The sequence below is a fragment of the Miniopterus schreibersii genome (assembly GCF_964146895.1).
Source record: "Miniopterus schreibersii genome assembly, chromosome: 12".
In the NCBI taxonomy this organism is placed as follows: Eukaryota; Metazoa; Chordata; class Mammalia; order Chiroptera; family Miniopteridae; genus Miniopterus; species Miniopterus schreibersii.
Window position 1 is genome coordinate 37532729 of NC_138112.1, and position 25726 is coordinate 37558454.

Genomic DNA, 25726 nt, shown 5'->3' on the forward strand with positions numbered 1-25726 from the left:
TAATCTTTATAATGACCTCAAGAGGCAAATATTATCATTAAAGATCTTAGAGATGAGGCTGCTGAGGAATGGACAGACTCATGAGCTTTGGAATCAAATGAACTGCACTTGAAGCTGGTCTCTTATGGATATTTTTTTAACAAATGGATTTTTTTTTCTTTTTATTTATTGATTTCAGAGAGAGAATGGAGAGAGAGAGAGAGAGATAAAAAGAGAGAGAGAGAAGGAGATTTGTTGTCTCCCACATGAGCCCCAACAGGGGATTGAAACCTGGGCATGTGCCCTGACCGCTTGACCAGGAATCGAACTCATCACTCCTTGGTGTATAAATGATGCTCCAACCAACTGAGCAACACTGGCCAGGGCACTTATGCTTAGTTTTAATGGGACCATTGACAGGTTTTCTCACCTGTCAGGCTCCATTTTCTCATTTATAAAGGAGATGATGCCACTTACAGACTTGGGAAGGAGGGAGACTTCAATAAATGATAGAAGCTATTCTTATATTCAGTCATCATCATCAGATACTGATTGGTGGAATTGTACACACTCATATGGGAACAAACAAGCACATTCCTTTAGGGTATTCCTGGCTTATGTGAGTTTTTTATTTGCTATATGTCATTTCCTAGCACAGTGCTTGACACATAACAGAAAGTCAGTTTAGTAAGATAGTGCTTGTAAAACAGTAAAATCATATGTTCACTTCTTCAACAAACAGACATATTTGAATGAAGGAAGGCAGATAGAAAAGAGTATATCCTGCAGGATTGTAATAGGCAAAATTAATCTGTGGTATTAGAAGTCAACATAGTGGTCATCACTGAGAGGATAGAGTAACTGGAAGGGGTCACAGGAGATGCCTGGGGGCTCACAATATTTTGTTTCTTGGTCTGGGTGCTTGTTACATGGGTGTGTGTTCACTTTGAGGCAATGCATCAAGCTTTACACTTATAATACACAGGCTTTTCTATGTGTATTTTATATTTCAATGAAATAGATCTTTTAAGAATTGTCAAATATGGTAAATTTGGTGAGTGGAAAAATGCCTTATGAGTAGTGTTTATAATGCTTAGGAGAAAGGTAAATGAAAAGGTTAGAAATGTAGGATGGACAAGGTTCTTCCCCTTATGGACCTGGTATAATAATCTCAGACCTGATCCTGCAGCCTCAGGGACCAGTGAGAATCATTATACAAAGTAATGATAAGAGACATCGTCCTGAAAAAAAATCTGATCACTGTGTTTCCTTCTTATGCATCTGTTCATTTAAATGTCCACATTGCCTTTTTGTAAGTATTCTGATCATGAGTCTAATGGAAATTTGGACAATAAATTAGAACACATAAAAGTGACAAAAATGACAAAAATGGGACAGTTAGGAGGCTGTTATATTACCTAGGGAAATGATTGTGATTTTGGCTAGATTAGTTTCACTGGGATCTAAAAGGAAGGCCTATTTCAAATATAGTTGATTTGGGGAATATGTTACAGAGTGAAGAGAGATACTAGTTTGTTGTGTTTTTTTTTCTGGAAAATTCATGGATAACAGAAAAGGGAGCAAAGCCTGACAGGTATTAGAAAGTAAACTTTGGGGAGAAAATAGGGGAATTACAGTTTGTGGTCTTGCAGAATATTCAATTTACAGTGCAAATCAGTGTGAAGATACTTAGCAGACAATTGGAGATGCAGTCCTATTGTTGAGAAGAGAACTTGGGGAGACTACAGCCTAACTGTAAAGTTATCAAAATAGATGAGCTTGCACACTACATTCTGGGCTCCTTGCTTAACATTATTAACCCTTGGGGTTCTGGAGCTCATGCTTCTCTGCCTGATTCTTCAGGTGCTGTCCTGGAGGCCTGTCAGCCTCACCGGTCTGCCCACAACTGAGGAGAATGTCAAAGTTCTTGGGGCTGTGACAACGGCTTTTATGGTAAGAGGGATGAAAAAGAGATATTTAGGAGGAAGGTGTCTTCAAATCAAGTCTATGTCCACAGGCCTGTCTCAAAGGCAGAGACAGCTGAAAATGTGCAAGCTTTAAGCAGCCCATGAGGTGGAGGTGGGGTTTGTGAAGAAAGAGTTTAATAATAATTAACCTATCCAAGTTTACCAAACTTAGTTTTGAAGAACTTTTGAATACTTTTTCTAAGCCAACCCATCTTCAGAGGAGAGAAAATTGTCACCATTGAATAAATTCAAAAAGCCTATTATGACCCCCAAAAAAGAAAAGAAATACAGAACACGTTGTTTGCATAATGGCACCAGAGGAAAAACCAACCAGCCTCCTCAGAGGATGGTTTTGAAAATGCATCATTTGTTTGAATGTGTCCTTCCTGGTGTATTTGTTGACATGTATGTGGGACTGTGGAAAACCTGCCTCTAAGAATAAATAGAAATAGAGTCTATTCTGTTTGTTCCTAATATTATCCTAAAATTTAACAGAAAATTATTCTCCTTTTTTCATTATTTCATCTGAGAAGGCACTTTGAAGACAGGCTTTTGGGTATTGCTTAAGCGGGAAAAAAGAGATTGTTTAAGTAAAAGAGAAGATAGGTACTGAGTAGATGAAGCAATAAGCAGAGATCAACTCATAAAATTGATCCGATTCAAAGAGAATATTACTTATTTAAAGAGAATATTAAATTAACCAGGAAATGGTAGAGAATGGAGCTCCTAAGAGGAATGAGGTTTCTTTCATGGCCTAAGAAAGGATTATGGGGCAGCTCTTCCTGTGCAGCCCACACTTAGGGACTTTATAAGTGATGATTAAATGAATGAATGCCTCTTACTTGTAGGGTGGACAACCCCTTCCTGGAAACACAATGTTTTCCTGCAACACCAGTACTTCTGGTCATTCTACCTTCCTCCTCACAGGATTTCCAGGCCTGGAAGCTTCTCAGTATTGGGTTTCCATTCCCATCAACCTTATCTGTGTGGTTTCCATCCTGGGTAACAGTGTCATCCTCTTCCTGATCCGCACAGACCCAGCCTTACAGCAACCCATGTACATCTTCCTGTCCATGTTGGCAGCTTCTGATCTGTGCCTCTGTGCCTCCACCTTCCCAACTATGGTGCGACTCTTCTGGCTGGGTGCTCGTGAGCTCCCCTTTAATCTCTGTGCAGCACAGATGTTCTTCATCCATGCCTTCACCTATGTGGAATCTGGTGTGTTGCTGGCCATGGCCTTCGATCGCTTTGTTGCCATCCGGGACCCTCTGCACTATGCCACAATTCTTACCCACTCGGCCATGGCCAAAGTGGGGGCTGCCATCCTGGTGAGGGCTGTCGTGCTCAACCTCCCAGGACCCATGCTCCTGCGGCGTCTGCTTTTTCCCAAGGTCAGTGTACTCTCTCACTGCTACTGCCTGCACTGTGACCTCGTGGGACTGGCCTGCTCAGACACCCAGATCAGCAGCTTGGTTGGCCTGGTCTCCATCGTCCTCTCACTGGGCCTTGACTCCTGCCTCATCATGCTCTCCTACGCCCTGATCCTAAGGACTGTGCTAGGCCTTGCATCACCTGGGGAACAGCTCAGGGCACTCAACACATGTGTCTCACACCTCTGCATTGTCCTCATCTTTTATTTGCCCAAACTGGGGCTATCTGTGTTGCACCGAGTAGAGAAGCATAGCTATCCTGCTCTGGCAGTGCTCATGGCCAACCTGCACTTCCTGGTCCCGCCCTTCATGAACCCCATTGTTTACTGCATCAAGTCTAAGCAGATCCGTCAGGGTCTCCTAAAGCGCTTTCAGGAAAAAAAGGTTGATGTTTCCTAGAACTGCAGAAGGACCTAGGGGTATGTGACCTCTGTGGGTCAACCTGGGTCTTGGGGTGGGGGAGGATTAGTAGTGAAGAGTTAATTTTTTTTTTTTAAACGATTCAGCTCTAACTGTTGAGCCCTTTTTTGTGGCATTATCAGCTTCTATAAATTATAGTTTTTGGCTCATTGCTCTATCTGTTTAGAGCTGAACTATTTCAGACTCATATACGCTGTAACTCTCCTTGCCAAGGGGACTTAACCACACTAACTGTGGGGATGCATGTGCATATCTTTTTGTGCATGTACCTCTCTCTTTCTCCCCCCTGGATATTTTCCCCATTTCATTTCTTTAAAAAAAATTTATCTTTATTGTTGAGAGTATTACAGATGTCCCTCATTTCCCCCCCACTGCCCCACTCCATTCGGTTCCCATCCTATCCCAGGCTTCACCACACTATTGTCTGTGTCCATGGGCTATGTATTTATGCATATAAGTTCTTTGGTTAATCCTTATGCTGTACTTTACATCCCTGACTGTTTTGTAACTACTAACCTGTACTTATCATTGCCTTCTCCTTTTTCATTCAGTCCCCCAACCCACTTCTCGGTCTCTCTATTTTGAGCTAGAGAGAAAGTTTGAGACTGCCAAGCCTAAGAAAGCTGCTCGGTATAACTTCCGGATAGAGCCTATTCTTCAAGCATCAATGACAAAGGTGGAATAGTCCCTCATTTCCAGCTCCATGAGGCCCAGGATTCAGGAACTATTTTGTTCACTGATATGTTCCCAACTCCAAGAGTGCACCTACCATATATTAGGTGCTCAACATATATTAAGTGAATGAGTAGAGAAGATGAAGGGGGAAAAAAATTCTTACCAGCTGGTCCCCAGGGAGGGAGCAGGCTGGGAGATCTGAATGTCTGAGGCCTGTGGGAATAATAAGCAGTTGGTAAACTTCAATGGAATGAGGTGATGTTGGATGTCAGAAACTTTGGGGACACAGTGAGATTTATATGGTCAAGAAGTGTGTTTTTATGGGTGCGTGTCAGAGAGGAGCTAAGTTTTTTTGTGGAGCTTTTCCCAAAGCTGCTTCCAAGCTTCTAGAGAGAATTCTACCCAGAAACTGAAGGATGTCTCACTTTATCACTAACATTGCCCTTGGCCTGCTCAGTCCTAAAGAACCCATAATATTTCTTGAAGAATTGAAATAGGGTTATTTCTGGTCAAGACAACCACTCAAATTTAGTTGGAAAGGTTGTTTCCCCTATTAGATGTATTTACATTAGCCACTGTAGCATAGATTCCAAGAAACTCAGAACCATGTGTCTATCAGCAACTAGAAAGAGGTCATTGCTAACCCTGTGTGTTTGAAAGTTAGAGATCCTGCCCATAGAGCCCAAGAAGCAAGGACAACAGATGATGAGTTCAGAGGTACCACTTTAGAATATTATGTCTAATAGTAGCCAACCAAAGGTTTCAATAAATCCAATCTGATCAGCCATTTTGAAGAGGAGGTTATCAGAAAAGACAGCATGTGTTATGCGATGTTTCTTCCTTAGGACCGTAAATCTTGGACAGAACAGCGACTGCCATATCCAGGTCCCTCTGTCCACTTCATGTACCACAGTAGTAATGAAAAGGTTCTGATCAGGGAGCCAGCATGTCCATCTCACTGAAGGTCCCATCCATCTCTATCAGAAACCCTTGGCTGAGGTGATGGCATTCAGGACCATAAGCAGCCTTGGGCAGTTAAAACAAAACAAAAGAAATTGAATACAGGCCCCAAGGCTGGAAATTTCTCTTTAGAGGGTTAGCAGAATTAAGCTTAGATATTAGACTCAGTATAGATTTGTGGTAGTTGTTTGGGTTTGTTGTTTTTGGCTTTTCTCAACAGCAACTCCCTCTGAACTTGGAGCCTTCTCCCACTCATAACCCCCATCATCTTAGTTATTCCACGGCTGCACTGATATCAAGAGGTTAAGGGAAGGGTTCTGGGGTCTGTGTGACTACAGCTTTACTTTTAGGCTGCAGATGCCTCAGCATGTCCCATAATGCCTTCCTCTGCCACAGACCCAATAACTAGTATCTGAGCCTGACACAAGGGGGAGTCCTGAGATGGTCTCTAAAAAACTTTGCCACCAGTTCAGTCAGTTAAAAGATTATCAGGATAGGATACACAGTATCTTTTAGATTTTTGCATTAGTTAAGAAAAAGTCTACGTACATGAATCTAAAGTCCCTGCTCTTAATCTTTAAGTTAATCAGACGGTCACCCACCCATGCAGAAAACCTGAGTTGAGCAAAATCTCACCTCTGGCCAATACCAGCTGTGTGACCATCTTCTCTGAACCTCCATTTCCTCATCTTTATAAAGTGGGGATAATACCTACCTCCCAGAGAGTTGTAAAGATTCAACTATGTACTGTACATAGAGCACTAAATCCAGAAGCAGAGAACCTATTTTAGGTGTGCTTGTGTAATTATTAGGCCAATGCCTGTCTTCTTTGTTCACTGCAAGCACCAGGAAGGCATTGGTTCTCCTGACTTGTCTAACCTTAGCACTTTGCAAATGGCCCTTTATGTATAAAATAAATGAACGAATAAAGAAAAGACAAAATTTCTGGCAAATGGTAAATGCAATTAATTGTATAATTTGTATTGAGCTCAATAGATGGGGGCATTTATTATTGTTATCATTATGTATTAGGTAGCTTTGTATCACGTATGATTTTTAAGGGTGGCAGAAATATAAAGCACACTGAATGTTCAGTATCAATAGGTCATCTATGTCAAAGTAAATTCCCTGGTAGAAAAAGTGGGGGAACTTAAAAGCCAGAAATGAGGCATTTTGGTGAATGAGCTTAAACTACCAGACCTCCAATATTTTCTGAACTTTTCAGGCTGGTGGAAGCACCTTCCTTATCTTGCCAGAAGAGAATAGTTTCTCTTTGCCTCACCCAAGAAGGTGCTTTGCAAGAACTTTCATTTTTTCTTCAAGATCCACTCATCATTCACCATTGCTTCCAAACCAGGTTATATCTCAGAACAGTGTAAGTGGAGAAATATGGTACCTGGCTGCAGAGAAAAATAACTCACATGCAAAGAAACTGTAGACTGTATAAATATGTTGTACTTCTTACCCTTCCCCTACAGAGAAAACCAGAGATCTGTGAACCCCAGTTGAGAAATATTATATCAGTATAATACAATTTCTATACAGATTTTTATTTCATCAGTTTCTTCCCTTTGCTGTGTTTTCCTCTTCTGACCCTGTATTTGGGATGGGGATGGAGGCAGGGCAGTGTCAGACTCTGTATACCACTCATGACTTTGACAACTGTTTCCATTTCTTGGCAAAACTGAATGGAGGTTGTCCTAACCTACTTCACAAGGACATTCTTCTGATTCCAGTCACCAGGACATCTAGTATCTGTTTTATGGCTTTTGAGATGGCCTAGGTAGTTATCTTACTCATTGCTACCCATTGCTTCAAAGAATTTATTTGTAGCAGTATCTTGTTTAAGTTCATCTAATTGCTCTTCTCAATAGGATATAATGCTGGTCCCAGGTCTATTGGAGTTACAAAATTGAGAAAAGTGGTGTCCTGAGAAAGGCTTAAACCCTAATCCTGCTGGGAGAGTGATTAAAGAGCAGATGCCAGAAAGGACCAAAAAAACCAAAGAATCTTAAGACTGACCCTCAGGTGAGGAGAACAGGTGGGCCTGAAGAGAAGATGATAACAGAACATGTTTTAATGAATCAGCTGGACCAGAATGAAAGGAAGAGAGAGTGCAATGGTCCTGGCCACAAGGTATAATTCTGCCTGTATTACAAGGTCATGGAGACTGCAACTAGAAAAGTCACTGAGCAGTAGTTTTATTTAGAGTAACATCCCTGATATCAGCAATTTCCTGCTGTTAGGTAGACAGAATTTGACATTTAAGTTTCACTGAGTTGGGAGGAATTGGTAACATCTCAGATTTTGATTAAGACTTCAGAAAGGCTTTGCCTTAATAGTATTTCCAAGTACTAAGGGCTATGATCTTAGACTAAGAGTATAATGAAATAATAAAGTCTTAATAAAGCCTGAAGTTAAACCTCATAGGCTCAAGATCACAGACTCATCAATAAGGTAACTATGACTGTTAGACAAAAACTAAAAACTCTTCAAGAAAGATAACAGAATCCACATATTTTTCAGTGCATCATTTACAATGTCCAGTATACACTGAAAAATTACTATACATACTACAAAAGCATAATCAAGAGAAAAAAGTCAACAGAAAGAGTTCTGATAACCCAAATTTTGGAAACAGCTGCGAGACATGTTAACTATAAAAATAGTTTAAAGAATCTACAGGAAAAGGATAAGTGGGCAGATTAGTTAGGGAGTTAAGGAGAAATTCATAAACTGTATAAAAGAATCAAGTAAAAATTCTAAATCTGCAAATATATATGAAGTAAAAAAAAATTACAGCTGGAAATAACATCAGGTTGGACAATGCAAAACTAAGGATCAGTAAACCTGAAGACCAAGTAAATAGAACAGAGGGAAAAAATTTAAAATATATGAACTGAGTAGCATGTGGGTCTCTGAGTAGTCTGACATATATGTAACTGAAGCCTTAGAAGGCGAGGAAAGGGAGGACAGGAAAACACTTGGTGAACTAAGTATTTTTACAAAGTGGCCCCTGTACACAGAGGGCAGGGAGAGATAAAAGAAAGAGGCAGATCACTCCAATTTGGTAGGTAACAGGTTTAATAAGCCAAGGAACTTACATACAGGGCTTGTCTTGGCCGATTGCAAGATGAGTAGATCTTTGCACTCACCCAACAGAATCTTAAGCGTTTATGTAGAGACCTTAACTGGGTTTAGTCACATACTCAGTCCAGATGGCCTCAATAATGCCTTTCTCAAGGCTATGTCCTTGGAAAAACTCCCACTGTGGGAACAGTAAGCAGAATGTACATTATTACAAGCACAGGGGAGGAGGTAAGGAGCCTTCAGTTGGTAGGGTTGACGATTTTATCACTGAGCAGTGCCCCACTTCAACAGTCGGAGGGCTCCATCCTGGATCTGCTTGGTCTTCATGCCATAGATGACGGGGTTGAGCATGGGTGGCACAACGAGGTAGAGGTCAGCCAGGAGGATGTGGATGTGCTGGGGCACATGCTGGCCAAAGCGCTGTGTGTAGAATGAGAAGAGCCCAGGTGTGTAGAAGAGAAGGATGACACCAAGGTGGGAGCCACAGGTGCCGAAGGTCTTAGCCCTTGCCTCCTTAGAGGAGAGGCCTAACACAGCCCGGAGGATGAGTGCATAGGAGACAGCAATGCAGATAGAGTCAGTGCCCACCACCAGTGTGGCAGCGGTGATGCCATAGATGCTGTTTGGCTGTGTGCCCCCACAAGCCAGCTTCACCACAGCCATGTGTTCACAGTAGGAGTGAGCCACCACTCGGCTACAGTAGCTCAGCCTTACCAGCAAGCAGGTCAGTGGGGTCATGAGCCCCAAACCACGAAACACAGCAGCAGCCCCCAGCTTGCCCACAGCCTCTAGCGGCAGCAGTGACCCATAGTGCAGTGGCCGGCAGATGGCCAAGTAGCGGTCAAAGGCCATTGCTAACAGAATACCAGATTCTATAGCTGAGAAGCCATGGATAAAGAACATCTGAGCAGCACAGGCTTCAAAGGTAATCTCAGCAGCATCTGCCCAAAAGAGTGCAAGGAGCTTGGGCACAGTAGAAGTGCAGAGCACCAGGTCAATGATGGACAGCATACATAGGAACAGGTACATGGGCTGGTGCAGTGCAGGTTCTGAGTGCACCACGAGTAGCAATGCCATGTTGCCGAGCACTGCCAGGGTATACATGGAACAGAAGGGAAATGCAATCCAAAAGTGGGATGCCTCCAGGCCAGGAATTCCCATGAGCAGGAAAGAGTTTGGATTCTGATGGCTGTGGTTTGTGACTTTCATGGCCAGGTAAAGTTTAGGTGGGTAGAAGATCTTACTGTCTTACCCTTAGCCACAGGAAGTCCTAAGAGATGAAGCCATTGGGATTTATTTTTGTGTTGTGGCTGAAACTGAAATGGTAACAGGAAATATTTGAGTTAGATCTGATGAGAAACATCCAGGATGAGAAGGTTGGAGAGCACTGGGAAATGATGCAAAGCAGGAGGTGAAGTTATCATTACCAAGGTCCAAGGGAGTCCTTTTCATTTGGGTCTAATTCAATGATGCCATGGCTGTAGAATCCTCTCCATAGTGAAGGTGAGGGCTAGAGACTCTTAGTGCTTTCTTCTTTCTGCCTGTGAACCCTCTTCTGCCTATACTTTGTTATTTTCTTCTCAATCATCTGCCTATTCGACAATATAAAGATAATGTAATGATCAAAGGTCAGACATAGTGGGTGGAAAACTCAAATGTGGTTACTTTTCAAGATGGGAAGATCAGAACTGAGGGGAAGAGGAAGGAAATCTTGGATGAGTTTTTCAAATAATTGAGCCTGTAGTTACTCATAGATGAGGCTCAGAACCTGTGTGCTGACCAGGAACAGCACAGTACATGGCGAAGGGCTGAATCTCTTACAGCCTGCTACAACCACAATATCACTAGGCTCATGTTAGTACTTGGATTCTATCCTTGCCTTAGGTGTCTGGTATGGATGTTGGTAGAAACAGGTGAGGTCATGCAGAATTGGTCAACGGTAGGTGTCAGGCTGATTTGGCCATAATATGTAATTTGATAAAGTTATTAAGAGATGATTGCACTCAAAGTGTAGTTTCTTATGGAAATCAAAGGTACATGAAATAAAGAAGAGATAAAAAGTGAATTTTAATAATTGGGAACAGAGTCACTCACTGTAAGAAAATATGACTAATTTTGGTCAAATGACAATACTGATCTTCTACACATCTCACCCCCATCCCTTTGCCCATTACCCATACTCTCTATATCCCCTGAGCTTCCCTCACCTACATGTACCTTCTCATTTTTATCTTATCCACTAGAGAGCCAGTGATTGAGAATTTGAAAAAGAGGGGAGATTAATAAAAAATGTTAGGAAGGGGACATTAGAAGGAAAGGAGATGAAGATGAAGAGGAAAGAAAGAATAAGAAATAGACATAGGAGAGAGTAGAAAAAGGGGGAGGGAGAGAGAGAGGGAGAAATGTACCTTTATCACACTGGTTTCTAATATAATGGAATGTCACTGTGGTCTGGTTGCTTGTTGGGACAGAGACAGCTGACTAAATGAACCCTTTGGAGATAGCCCATTTGTATCCTTTACCTTAAGCTGCAGTACTTCTTGCAATCTCTTGCATCAGCTATCCATCCCCAGAGGCAGGAAGAAAAGAGGAACCTTGGACTAGGATACCTGCTTTTCCATCTCAGTGCCAACTGTGGCTGTCTCTCTAATATTGAACAAATCTGTCCCTTTCTGTCTCATAATCCCTTCTTCCATGTGTTTCCTATTTTCTCTTCTGTGCTATTTCCCTCCATGAGCTTCCATCATTCACCTTGGGCCTGAGTATATCCTGAAGGAATTTCAGCTTCGGTGGTGGCCAAAGGGTCAAGAACAGAAAAATCTGAGTATGTGTGTGGGAACCTTGTGAAATGATAGTATATGTGAAACTGTCCCATTCTATGAATGAGCACACTGTGTTTGGCTGAGCATGTGATTGTCTACATATGTTGCTGTGTAAAATGTATGAGCAAGGCTGTACTCAGAAGACAGGTACATTTAGGTGAGAAATTGTTTTTGGAGTGTCCCTGCTTCAGTGCTATTTCTTTGGTGTGGAGAAAATGGAGAGCTGAATAATCCACCCATAAACGAGACAGCCTGGCTTTCTTCCCTGTCTTTTCTTCTTCCACTTAGCTTTTTAATAATTGAATCAACTTTCCTCAGTCCCTAATTTGTCACTCAGAAAACTTTTACTCTATCTCTGTAGCTATACAGCACAATGACCTCAAAGCTCATCTTGCACAGTCCCATTTGCACAGATGGGGAAAATGAAGTTGGAAAAGCATATGTTGGGGATAATATGCCCATATTCCAGGAACAAGATCAAGGTAAAAGTGAAGGCCTTGGGGTTCTCCCTTCCTGGCCCTCTCACTAATATTTGAGTTAGATATCATGGAAAATCTCCAGGATAAGAATATTGTAAAGCACTGGGAAATGATACAAGGCAGGAGGTGGGTTATCATCACCAGTGTTCAAAGGAGCCCTTGTCACTTCTACTTGATTCAATGGTCTCTGAGCTGTGAGTTGGGAGATAAGTGGTATGGCTGCACAACCCTTTCCATGGTAAAGGTGAACGGCCAGAGACTCTTACAGCTTTCTTCTTTCTGTCTGTGAACCCTCTTCTGCTCTACCTTACTGTTATTTTCTCATGATTCATCTCCCTCTGAAGGTAAGGCAAGGAGAGACTCCCAGCCTCTTCCAGATGACTCGTCCAGAATAACTACTTTTATGCCCTTCATTTCTCTTTGTTCTGAATTAACTTAACATTTGGTTTAAGAAAGGCTTTACCTAAAATATAAGGGTGGGCAAAAGTAGGTTAATGATAATAACAAATAATACGATAATTAATAAATAATTAACAATACAAGAATAAACTCTGCGTTTCATGCACTCACAACTGTAAACCTACTTTTGCATTCCTGTATATAAGAATAGGAGCTCAGGTACCTGGAACAAGAAAAGGAGCATGCTCTTCATCAACGGAGGTGCTCATGAGCATCTGGAATATATCTGCTAAGAACTCCACATTTATTAATGGAAGACCAATGGCAGCCTGATTTAAATCCAAGCTCTACTAATTCACCAACTGTGTGAGCTCAGTCAAGCCACCCAACCTCTTTCAACCTGCTTCCTCTTCTGCGACCTGGAAGAGATTAATTCCTACTTTAGAGGCTACTGTGAGGAACTATTATAGGAGATACTTATCTGAAGAGCAATAGAGCTACATAGCACATAGTGGTCAAAATGTATGATTCACTTATAAGTCCCTTTTTATCTGAAGTGGAGACCACCTCTGTGAGAAGAGTATCTTAGTGGCATTTAGGTCTTTGGTCTGATCATAGTGTGCCTATTATAGGGTTGAACAGATAGACAGACTTACCAGGTCTGGGGCAGGGAGTGGTAGTGGAGTCTTGGGTATGGCAAGGTTTAGAGTGTGGGGCTCAAAAGAGCTGAAGTATTTATCCTGTGATTAGAGCTCTAGCTGAAAGTAAAAATTCCCTGGGGATAAAAGCACTGAAAGGACCTCTGAGATGGTGGAAAGAGGTGGAAAATTAAAGCTAGGAAATTTGGGCCATGATGGCTTAATGGGGGAGGATAGGACAGCAGAGATCTACCCTGAAAGTTCAGTGTGGGTAAGAAGGGGGAAAGTGGAGAGTACAAATAATTCTAAAGGCTTTTTGACATAAGAACACATTTTAGAATATTTTGCTTTTTCCCCTATCCCCTCCCATCTGTCCAAAATATTTGCTTTTCAGTGTTTCTTTTGGGAAAGCTACTTTTCTGAATGTTAGTTCTTCATCTGTACAATGGGGAGGCAATGAATATGAAATAAGATGATATATGCAAGGTACATACCATTTTGCATGGTCTATGCTAAGTGTTCAATAAAAAGTAGAGTTTTTATTTTATTATTTTATCTAATCTAATGATCACTGATTGAGCATCTATTATAAGCAAAGAACTATGCCACATGTTAGGGCATAGAGTTGAAGGGTGTTGTTGCTGTTCTTAAGGAGGTCACAGTCTGGTTTGGAGGATGGGAAGACAGATGCAAATTAATTACAATTCAATTATATATATAGGTATATACACACATATACATATACATATATATATATACATATACATATACATATATACATATACATATACATATACACATATAGGTAAAAAAGACATCAAGGCTCATTCAGAAGGGAAGAGGTTAACTCTGTAAAAGTTAGTCAAGAATTTAGGGTTTAGAAGTTTAAGATAGGCTTGGAAGGAGGGGCACACCAGGGAGAAAAGATAGCATTGTGAAACATGGTAGGAAAAGGATTATGGGTGTGTTCTAGGAACCATTAAAAGCCGGTTCCTAGTTAACATTTTCATGAGTCTTCTCTGATACTCTCAGTCACCACTGCATGTCCTCCCTCTTCTCTTGTCCACACAACAGCTTATCATGATACTATCTACTTTAAATCTTGTTGGTATGACCTTAGGTAACTTAAGTGATAGCTCCTAGCCTCTTGTTCCCCATCTGTAAAATGAGGAGGGTTGTCATGAGATATTACATGTAAGCTATTTAATACAGTGTCTGGAACACAGTAAGTCTTCAATGAATTTTTGTTGTTACTATCATTACATTATTTTTCAGTTAGTTTCACACAATAGGTTTTGTAAAGGTAGAGATGAGGGTGAATTCATCCCTCTCTTTGATAGTGCTTCAAAGCTCATGATGATGTTAGGTTTTGGGAGAAGGCTATTGAATAAGCAGGTGGGATTTTGATCAAATGTAAGCCAGACAGAGAAGCTTGATTTCAGATAATCAGTAAGTCAACAAACATATACTGATGACTTAATGTGTATCTGACACTGTCTTGGAGATAGAAAGAGTGGAAAAGGTTCCCGCATTAGGGAGCTTTCAATGCATGCAGGTGGTGGAGGGAAGAACTAGTGGAGCATGGCATGGCCTGGATAATAAGAAGGTGGAGGCTTTGTTCTCTAAACATACAAATTCCCTGGAGAACATGGAGGAATGATACTTTAATAATTAAGTTTTAGTAGTGCTGAGCTTTCGCCATTTCCCATTTAGATCTTCCAGAGATACAACTGATTCTAACAGAGAAAATAAGTGATAATAGTAGATAAATGAGATGACTCTTCAATTTTCTGCCAGTACCACATTACTCAGAGCCAAACCTAGGATTTCCATTGTCTTGATGGGGCCCAGGGATAAACAAGGCCACTCATTGTTAACTTGTGACATCACTGTGCAGATTTTTGTTTAACCAACAACATTTGTTCAACAGAATATTATTGAACACCTATTATGTGCCAGCATTTCTCTAAGTACTAAGAATGTAGTAGTAAAAAAAGTAGAAAAAGTCCTTGTTCTTATGGAATTTCTGTTGCTAGTAGGAGAGTGTTTTGTTAAAGAATAATATATAATATAAATAAGTTCACAAATAGGTATTGAAAAATAAAACATGATAAGAAGAAAATGATAGGGAGCACAATTTTAGGCAGAGTAGTCATGGGAGGTGGTGATATTTGAGTAGTGATCTTCATGAAATGAGTGAGCAAGACATGCAGTTGTATGACAGTGCTCCAGGCAGAAGGAACAGCAAATGTACAGGCCTTGAGCTCTGAAATATGTTTGGTGAATCAGAGGGGCAGCATCAGTCTAGTTCCTGGGGTGGACTGACTGAGAAGAGAAGGTAGGAGATGAATTTGGAGAGGTAGCCAAAGTACAGATGATAAAGGGTATTGTAAGCCATTGTTAAAACTGGATTGTGTTTGCAGTGTGGTAGATAGTTATTGCAGACTTTTGGACAGGATTCTGTTATGCCTATGTCTTAAGTTTTAAAGGGTCTACTTTGGATTCCATATAGAGGGACAAGGGTAAAAGATGGAACCTAGTTTGAAAGTTATTCTTATAGCCAAAGAGTGAAATGATGGTGCTTTGAACCAGGGTGACAGCCGTAGAAGCAATGCAAAGTGATTACACTTGGGATATACTTTGAAGATGCAGCAGATAACATTTATTGATAGATTGGTATTATTATTGATGGTTGACAATTACTGAGTATTAATTAACAACATTGATAACTATTCCTTAATGACCTCATTGGATCCTCCCCAAATTGTGAGAGGTGAGAAAGACTGGTATTATTGTTCCCACATAATAGGTAGGGAAACAATTCAAGAGACAGAGAGGTTAAGGCCTCATCAAGGTCACAAGCTGGGATTCAAACCTAAATGTCCCACTCAGCCTTAGCTCACAGCTCTGTCCACAAAACAAAACAACATCAAAAATCCAAACTGGATTAGACAAATAAAAAAATGAGTAGATGACCTTGACTTCAGTTATGACTGAATCTCATCTTTCAAAGTCAAAATCCAAAAAGGAGGTTCCTCAACAGATTAAAAATAGAACTACCATACAACCCAGTAATTATATTTCTGGATATTTATCCAAAGGAAACAAAAACACTAATTTGAAAATGTATATGAACACTTATGTTCATAGCAGCATTATTTACAATAGTCAAAATATGGAAGAAATGTAAGTTAAGTGTCCATTGATAAAGAAGATTGGTACGTATATACAATGGAATATTACTCAGCAATGAAAATAAAGAAACCCTGCCATTTGCAACAACATGGGTGGACTTAGCGGGTATTATGCTAAGTAAAATAAGCCAGACAGAAAAGACAAATACAGTATGATTTCAGTTATATGTAAAATCTAAAAAACCCCACAAAACCATCCAACCAACTAACAAAACGAACAAACAAAGCAAAACAGAAACAGACTCAGATACAGAAAACAAAGTGATGGTTGCCAGAAGGAAGGAGGGTAGTGGGATAGGTGAAAGGGGTGAAGGGGTGTAAGAGGTACAAACTTCCAGTTATAAAATAAGTCCTGGGGATGTAATGTAAGGCAGAGGGAATATAGTCAGTAATATCGTAATAACTTTGGTGACAGATGGTTACTAGACTAATTTTGTTCACAGCATAAGGTATATAAATGTGAAACCACTGTGTTGTACACCTGGAACTAATATAATATTGTATGTCAGCTATACTTTAATAAATTATAAATTAAAAACCAAAACCAAAACCTAAACATACACAGCAGGCATCTTTTTGCATATTTTAAAGAGACTCCATTTCTCAGTAGGCTCTACAGGGGAGGGAGGTGAGGGCGGTGAGAGGCACAGTAATTACTGAAACCAGACTACATTCTGCCTCAAGGGACACATGACTGAATGCCACAGAGGGAGTAGGGTCTGTAGAAAGTCAGGAGCTGGAGCCCCAAAAGATTGGAGACTGGGGCAGAGAAGTTCCCTAGAGTCACCCCCAGAGAAGACACCAGGCCCATCATGGGACCTTTTAAGGATGTTCTTCAGGGAGAGAACCTGCTGTTTCCTTTTCCTTTTGGGAGAAGACTAGCTGGTTGTGAAGATATAGCCAGATCTCCCCTTTCCGACTCCCTCTTTCCCATCCTCCTCTTACTGAGAGAAAAACTGTGCCTGTGTTCCCTGAATCCTACAGAAAATGAACTGAGCATCCCTGAGACGTGAGAGCACACTGGGCCAGTGGTGGAAGGGGCAGGACCGGAGTACACAGGGAGCAATAAGTGAGTTGGCACAAGTGGGCTGAGGGGCGAGCAGACCAGGGAGGAGTACTTATGCTGAGATCAGCTGGCTACCAGAGGGTTAGAATAGGGGCACAGGTCAAGGAAAGAGGCCATGTGAGCTAAGGCTGGCAGAGAAAGCTGGAATAAACCAAGATAATGACAGAAATAGGACAGAATAGTAATCACTCAGGGGAGTACCCAAAGGCTGAGTGGAGCCCCAATAAGAGAAGAGTATGTTTAATGTTTGACAGAAATAGGCTAGGATGGGGGGATGAGTCAGGAGTGCACAAGGCAGAGTCCATCTCTCATGTACCTCTCATGTCCAGATGATTTACCCTGGTCTCAGGCATTACCTCACCTCCTGATTCTCCTGTCTTCTATTATTCTCAGCCTTGTATGTCTGTGTCTAACAGAAGGCCTTCATTCTATCCTCAAATACTTTATCTTCTGCAACCTTCAGATCCAACCTTCAGAACCATTATTACAAGAAACTCCTTTCTGCCTCCCAGGCATATGCTCCTGTATTGCGTATTAGGGGCCACGTTAGGAAAACCTTAGCTAAACAACCCAGGCCGGGTTAGTCATATTCCTCCTGTCAGTGCTGCTTGCCTCATTCCTACTTCACATTCTGGCCCCACCTCAGTCATAGCTGCTGTAATAGTCCAGGGGGGGAAAAGGCAGAAACCTGAAATAGGGAGATGGAAGGGACAAGTCAGGAAGGCTTGCTAATTAAAGGTTTCAGCAACAACCAGCTTTATTTTCGCAGCATACTGGTTCTACAGGCAGAATCCTGGTGTAGGAGTTAAGAGATGTAAAATTTGTTCTAGATCTGCTACTTACTTCCTCCATGACCATTTGAGGACTCAGTTTCCCAAATACATCATTCTAAGGTCCTCTCAGGATCAAGGTATGATCTACTAAATAGTTTACGGCACTGACTGAATACTCTCTAGGTATGGAGCCATGTGCACTTTTTGGGGAGACAAATAAATAAATGACTCAGGCTTCCTTTTGTCATTTGCTGATATATTGACTGTGGAGACAGGAAACAAAAATAGGACAATGTCATGTAGGGACTGGACAAACACTCATACAAGCAGGGAAAATGGAGTTGGGGCAGGGGGAGACCAGATAAGCAGAGATGAATTGTGAATGGAACTAGAGGTATATTTTAGTTGAACCTGAAAAGAAAGAAGGTTGATAGATCATTAGGCATTTTCAACAGAATAGGCCAGCTGTGAGATTGAGGTGTGGGGGTGAATAAATTGAGGACCAGGGATGTTCAGCAGGAGCACACAGGAAGGGAGGCAAAGGCTCCCAAGAAGAGGAGATATCTGTTTGGAGTTGGAAAAGCACACTCACTTAGGATAGAGTGATAGCATGTATAAGAGGACATTCGTTTTATTTATTCAAGAAATATTTAACAAGTTTCTATATGGTTGCTATGGATACTAGTGGCAGTAAATATAAAAACACAGCCTTGTTGTTATGGGGCTTCCATGCTGTCCATTCCAATGCTAAGTCCTAGAGAAAATGGACAGATATACTTTAGACTTGAAGGAGGTGTTTCTAAGATGAAGAGGGCTTTTATTCTGAGTTAAGTACATGAATTGAGAGAATAATTTTGTACACTTTCTATTTATGCAGATGTCTAAAATTGGGAGATACCCGTAGGTTTCAGTTTGGATCAGATGGTGGTATATTACACAGCAGTAAGAGAGAAGAAAACTTCTCCAGGAAGGGAGTCATTTACACATTCATTTAGAAAGTACTTTTGAGCACCAACCATATACAGTAGAGTCTGTGAATACAGAAAGGAGTAAATCACAGTTGTACTAAAAGCACTCACAGCCCTGTAAATGGGCAGACACATGCATCGGCAACAAGGATCATACTCTCCTTACTTAATTTAGCACATTAACAAGTCTTCATTGAAAACACTGAGAAAACCTTCCTGGACGAGTCTGAGAAGGCTTCACCAAGAAGGTGGCATGATCTTGGCCGGGTAAGGAAGGCGACAGAGGAGAGCATTCCAGATAAATTGTATGAGCTACAAGCGAGTCTGTTTTAGGAAGTGGCAGAGAATCTAATGTGATGAACCTAGGAAAAATATTTAGCGAGATGGTAAGAGGTGAGATCAATAATTTAGGCAGGAACAAGTTTGTAAGCATGTTGAGTGGTTTTCCTTTTTTCTTGTAGCAATGAGACCTCACATGTGGTTTTCGGTAGGGAAATGACATATGTTGTCTGTCACATTGCAGTGAATGGATTGAGTTGGGGAGGAAAACTAAAGAGGAGGTCTTTACAGCGACACAGGTGAGAGATGATGTGAATTTGGGAAGACACAAACTGCAGAGAGGGGAAGAGCAGTGTGAAAAATTGAGGGTCAGGGTCAGGGAGCATCATTATTATTGATTGTGGCACACCTCCAGCAACTCTAGCATCTGGCAGAAGGCTGGATGACTGGAGTATAATGAAGACGTGAGAGGTGAGAAGGGATGAAGCTGAAAAGTGAGTAGGGACCAGACCTTGCAGAAACTTGTAAACCAAGGTTAAGAGTGTGGATTCTATCCTCAGTGCAATGGTAATTCCATGAAGGTCTTGGGCAAGACCTGGAATAATACAATTTGCCTTTACATATAAATGCTCTCTTCGGTTGCAGTATAGAGAATAGATTATAGAAGGGCCAAGGTTCAGACCACAAAGATCAGTCAGGAGGCTTTTGTAGTCCGGATGAGAGATGATGGCGATTTAAAAAGAATGTTGAAAAAAAAAAGAAAAAAAAAAAAAGAATGTTGGCAGGGGAAAGGAAATGAGTAGCCCAAAAGGAAATGGCACACATTTTTTTCAGATTGATAAGATTTGCTAATGAACTGGATATGAAGGAAGAGGGAAGGAATTAAATTAAGGATTATCCCTGCATTTCTCACCTCATTTGCTATAGGATAGGTGGCAGTGGTATGTACTGAGGTAGACAAAGCATGGGGAGGAAATAGTGTGTGGGGAGGTAAGATTTCTCTTTTGGCTATATTTTGTTTGAGATGACCACAGAACACCTAAGAGGAAATGTGCACTAAGCAGCAGGATATACTAGTCTGGAACTCAGAGTAGAAGTGATACATTTGGGAATTCTTTGAACAGACACGGTAAAAAAGCCAAGAAGAATAGGAGAGAGCACCCAGAAAAGTATGAGAATAGAAGGGGAATAAAAAAAAAAAAAGTAGAGAATGAGGGAAAAAGGAAGTGGTGGCAAGATTAGTATAAGGGGAGTAGTGGAGATGGAAGCTGAATTGGAAAGGACTGGAAATTAAATGAGAGGTGAAGAAGTAGAGATTGAATACTGTCAAATTTTTAAACAAGTTGTACTGTGAAGAGGAACAGAATTAAGGGGTGTTAGATGGAAGAAGATATAAAGCCAAGGAATACAGGATCATGCTAATGTTTATCAAAATACACATTTTAGAGAAGGGGACAGATGTGTGCAAGGGAAGGAAGATAGGAATGACAGATAGTATTGGTACAATGCTTTACAGTTTTCAATGTCTGTTTTTATATGTGATTTCATCTTTCCTAGCAATAAAACTCAGTAAGATGATCAGGGGAGGTATAGTTATTGCCTTTACTTACAGGCGAGGAAGCTAAAACAGTAAAAATATCAGTGATTATTGTCAGTTTCTGCTGGTAGTCTGATGGCATAATCATCACTCAGGCCCAACTCTTTACATTCCAAAGTGTTCCTCTGTACCATGGGGAAAGTTAGAGTTTTATTTAACTTGAACATGCTGGATTTGAACTGATCGTGGAGCACAAGGTGGAGGCAGAAGAATATAGTGATGTAAGACATTGTATCTGAAGGCAGGAAACAAGAATTCTCAAAGTTTAAGTTTAATCATTGACATTTACCATCCATGACATTGTCAGTAAGTAAATTAACCTTTTTGTTTTCTTAATTGAAAAGAGTGATCACATTTACTAAGCACCTTTTAATGTTCCAGGTTTGGGCTAATCAATTTTTTAATTTAAAAATTAAGAAAAAGTTTTATGGAGATAAAATTGATGACAACATTGCATTAGTTTAAGGTGTACAACATAATGATTTGATATAGGTATATATTGCAAAATGATCACTACAAGTTTTAAACATCCATCACCTTATAGAGTTATAATTTCTTTTTCTGGTGATGAGAGCTTTAAGATCTACTCTCTTAGCAACTTTCAAATATACAATATTGTTAACTATAGTCAACATTCTGTACATTACCATTCCCAAAACTTATTTATGTTATAAATGGAAGTTTGTACCCTTTGACCACCTTCGCTCATTTCCCCTAACTCTTGACAATCACCAATCTGTTTTCTTGTTTCTATGAGTTTGGGTTTTTTAGATTCCACATATAAGTGAGATCATACAGTATTTGTCTTTCTTTGTCTGAATGATTTCACTTAGCATGATGTCCTCAAGGTCTAATCATGTTGTTGCAAATGGCAGGATTTCCTTCTTTTTATGATTGAATAGTATTTCATTGTGTATAGATACCACATTTTTTATCCACTGATTTACTGTGCTAAGTGTTTTAGGAGATTATCTAAATTAACCCTCAGAAGAAACCTTTTAAATAGGAACTGAAAAAATAGAGAAGAGAGCGTAGGTCCAAATTTTGGGGAACAAGTGATTAAGCATTTTCAAAGGAAATAATGATCAGAGGAAAAAGGAGATAGAAAGATAAAGGATAACGGGAGGAAAAAGAATGGTGTGAAGTTCAGAGGTCAGTCTTACCATCAGGTGGGAGTGGACTATCGCTTTTTCTGAATGTCATGAATGCCGGAGGGGAAAGTAGGTGAACGTAGAAGCATGTGGATAGGGAAGCTAAGCTAAAGTTCGATGAGGGAGATTAACAATAGAGCTTCTCATGTTCTCAAGTTAGCTGGAAGTAAGGCTTCATGGTGAGATTTCTGAATGTCAAATAAGGACCAATGGAATCTCTGCTATAGTACTTGGAGGGAAGTGAATTATTAGAAGATGCTATGCTTAATTATTGTTTATACAACCAAATTTAACATTTCAAGACAGAGACTCTCCTTTCATAATTAAGAGTGTAGCTTGAGTTGGAAGGAAATAAGAAGACAGTGAATATTTTGAGGCAAGATTTGAATTAGACATGGATCTACATCTTCTATAAAGCTGTCCTTGACCATACAAAGAGCATAGAAAGCTCTTCGTCTGCTCAATTCCTTAATGAAGTTTGCCTTGTGATACTAGTTCTATTGCTATTTAATGTCCTGATCACCCAATTTTCTAATTCGTTTTAGGGTCTAGAAATGGGATCAAGAGCTCATCCTCCCATGTGAATGATTAGAGTATGAACTTGAGCACTATCATTTAGCTCACATTAGATATTCTCTGGAAGGACCCCGGTGGAAGTAGAAAACGGAGAAAAATTCCAGTGGCCATGTTAACCTCCAATATCACCTCAACTCATCCAGCAATCTTCTTGTTGATGGGGATCCCAGGCCTGGAACACCTACATATCTGGATCTCCATTCCCTTCTGCTCAGCCTATACTCTGGCTGTGCTGGGCAACTGCACCCTCCTCTTCATCATCCAGGTTGATGCAGCCCTTCATGAGCCCATGTACCTCTTTTTGGCCATGTTGGCAGGCATTGATCTAGTCCTTTCTTCTTCAACACTGCCTAAAATGCTGGCTATTTTTTGGCTTAACGATAGAGAGATCAACTTTTATGCCTGTCTGGTCCAGATGTTCTTTCTCCACTCCTTCTCCATCATGGAGTCAGCAGTGCTGCTGGCCATGGCCTTTGACCGCTATGTGGCCATCTGCAAACCACTGCACTACACCACGGTCTTGACTGGGCCCCTTATCACCAAGATTGGTATAGCTGCTGTGACTCGGGCTGTGACACTAATGACTCCACTCCCTTTTCTGCTCAGAAGCTTCCACTACTGCCGAGGCCCCATGATCACCCACTGCTACTGTGAGCACATGGCTGTGGTAAGGCTGGCCTGTGGGGACACCCGTTTCAACAATATCTATGGCATTGCAGTGGCCATGTTTATAGTGGTGTTGGATCTGCTCTTTGTTATTCTGTCTTATATCTTTATCTTTCGGGCAGTTCTACAGCTTGCCTCTCAGGAGGCTCGCTACAAGGCCTTTGGGACATGTGTGTCTCATGTAGGTGCCATCTTAGCCTTCTACACACCTGTTGTCATCTCCTCAGTCATGCACCGTGTGGCTCGCAGGGCTGCCCCACATGTGCACATTCTCCTTGCCAATTTCTATCTGCTCTTCCCACCTATGGTCAATCCCATTATCTATGGGGTTAAGACCAAGCAGATTCGTGAGCGAGTCTTAAGACTATTCCTGAGAAAGGATGTGTGAATGGTGTGTGAGGCATAGGTAGAGAAAGAGACGTACAGGTTGAATGCTGGAGTGAGGGTGTGGATGTGATAGAAAGTGGAGAGCTGTCAGAGTCTCTGTGTTTAGTTCTTTCCTCATATAATTAAAAACTAAGTATCCTGAAACTTACAGAGTCACCAGTCTGATCAGGACTCATGAATCAGTGTCTTTTGGTAACCTCTGGACTCAAACTGATGACTTTGCTGTTTCCTCAAAGAGCCCACTGTTTTATCCTGGTTATGACAAAGGCTTAACCCACCCTTCTCTTGGCAACATCACCTAAAGACACAAAGATGCTTTCAGCTTGATTTATTAAGAGAAGACTGTGAGAATCTGAATTTCTATTTTAAGTCATTGGGATTTTGTGAACTATCCACTCAGGATTCATATAAGGATCAATAATTTATCTGAGACAGGAATGCCTACATAGTCTGATAGTTGTTGTTCAGTATCTGTCTAAACACTATCAGTCTGGGGGATCTAATAATCTTCCAGGGCTACAGGTTCCAAGTAAGACAGCTTTGCTTGTTAAATTTTATTTCTTCAACGGAGTCAACCTACATGTTACGTGACTTCTTTTGATGTCTGTATCTTCACGTCCAATACCTCTCATTAAACACTTTGAATAAGACTTATCGTTTGACATTTCCTGATATCATGCAATCTTTTCTTCACACATAGATGTATTTTATGTTTTCACCCAAAATGTGACTTCTTAATTTATTTACTAAACTATTCACAAAATATTATTGAATACCAAATCTGTGTCAAGTCTGTGCTAGGGCTCAGAATACATAGATTGTTAAGGAAGGGATGCTGCACTTATGCCTATGTCCTGAAACAAAGTAAGAAATTCTAAGTATAAAATTGTGTTCTCTAAACTTCTCATCTCAAGGTTCAGAACTGTGAAAACAAAACAAAACAAAAAGTAGGCAAGGCAGATGGGAGATGGGGAGATTGACCTGTCCCTCTTTTCACCCATCCCCATGAAAACTTATATAATACATAACTTCCTTAATATTAATCCTGACAGCTGGAATTTGTGTGGCCACACAAGCCTTCATACACCATCTTCCACAAATGCATTCATCTATTTTTATCTTGTGACTCCTTTGTTTCTTCAGAGACTACTGTTTCATAATTATGTATGTCTATTTCTGTATCTATTGCAGTCTCTATCTCTGTTTGTCTATGTGTTTTTACTTTGAAAAAGAATCCTAAGCCCATGTCAGACAGGGCATGGAAGGTAGGAAGTTCTTGAAGAGGGAAGGGTACAGTATGAACATGGAGACCTACTTATGCTTGTTCCCATCTCTGCTCTCATAATTCTCTCTGACACCAAAAAACAAACAAACAAAAATACCCCAGGGAAATGATAGTCTACCTTTAGATCCTATGTAGTCAAAACCTTTTGTGTGTTTTTTTTTTCTAAGCATAGTTGAGACAAGTGAAAAGCTTAAAAATAATAACATATACTAACAACACATAAATAAACAGAGTGGCATGCCTTAAAAAAAAATCTATTTCCTGCCCTGGTCAGTTTGGCTCAGTGGTTGGAGAGTTGACTTGTGGACTGAAAGGTGCCTAGTTTGATTCAGGCCAGGAGCACATACCTTGGTTGCAGACTTGTCGGGGTCAGGGTATGTACAGGAGGAGGCCAGTTGATGTGACTCTGAAAAGCAATGAAAAAAATATCCTTAGGGGAGGATTAAAAAAAAATCATCTGTTTCCTAAAAGAAAGGTCTGCTCATCCTCCTGAGGAGTTACAGGAATGTCACCAGCCTTCAGGTCATATCCATCCCCAGTGAAGAAGGAATGGCTTTGTTTCCAGTACAAATCTAATATTATAAGGACCCCAGAGCCAGGTAATACACCTAACATCAGAATAACTAGGAATAATCACAAACACTAACTGGAAAGCTACTTTCAATATTTGCTCATTTGAGCACATAAAGCATGAATAAGGAATATGAGCAGCCTATAGGCACATAAAATTTATTCTCATGCAAGGAAGATGAGATTATGAAAAAGAAAGTCAGTACAGTAGTCTGGGCTTAATTACAATATTTCCAATCACCTGTTAACCAGGAATTTTCAAAATTCCAAATGAGGGTGCATAGCTGCATACCATCCATGAATTAGCAGGAAGAGTACTTGAGTGTAGGACCTTGTTCTGCTCTGTGATCCCACC

The 25726-nt window shown here is 40.6% G+C and overlaps 3 protein-coding genes across 3 annotated transcripts; 2 read left to right on the forward strand and 1 right to left on the reverse strand.

Annotated features, from left to right (window-relative positions):
- Positions 1 to 2821: 2821 nt before the first annotated feature.
- Positions 2822 to 3775, forward strand: LOC308565133 (olfactory receptor 51G2-like; the record flags this gene model as incomplete). Its single annotated transcript, XM_081153948.1, has 1 exon — positions 2822 to 3775. One exon carries the CDS (start codon positions 2822 to 2824, stop codon positions 3773 to 3775), a length of 954 nt encoding a protein of 317 aa, XP_081010074.1.
- A 5010-nt stretch (positions 3776 to 8785) lies between these two features.
- LOC308565182 (olfactory receptor 52P1-like) lies at positions 8786 to 9774 on the reverse strand (the record flags this gene model as incomplete). The annotated part of the gene is made up of 1 exon (XM_081153993.1): positions 8786 to 9774. Exon 1 carries the CDS (start codon positions 9728 to 9730, stop codon positions 8786 to 8788), a length of 945 nt encoding a protein of 314 aa, XP_081010119.1. The 5' UTR covers positions 9731 to 9774.
- Positions 9775 to 22572: 12798 nt separating this feature from the next.
- LOC308565157 (olfactory receptor 52K1-like) lies at positions 22573 to 23517 on the forward strand (the record flags this gene model as incomplete). The annotated part of the gene is made up of 1 exon (XM_081153970.1): positions 22573 to 23517. One exon carries the CDS (start codon positions 22573 to 22575, stop codon positions 23515 to 23517), a length of 945 nt encoding a protein of 314 aa, XP_081010096.1.
- Positions 23518 to 25726: the final 2209 nt, after the last annotated feature.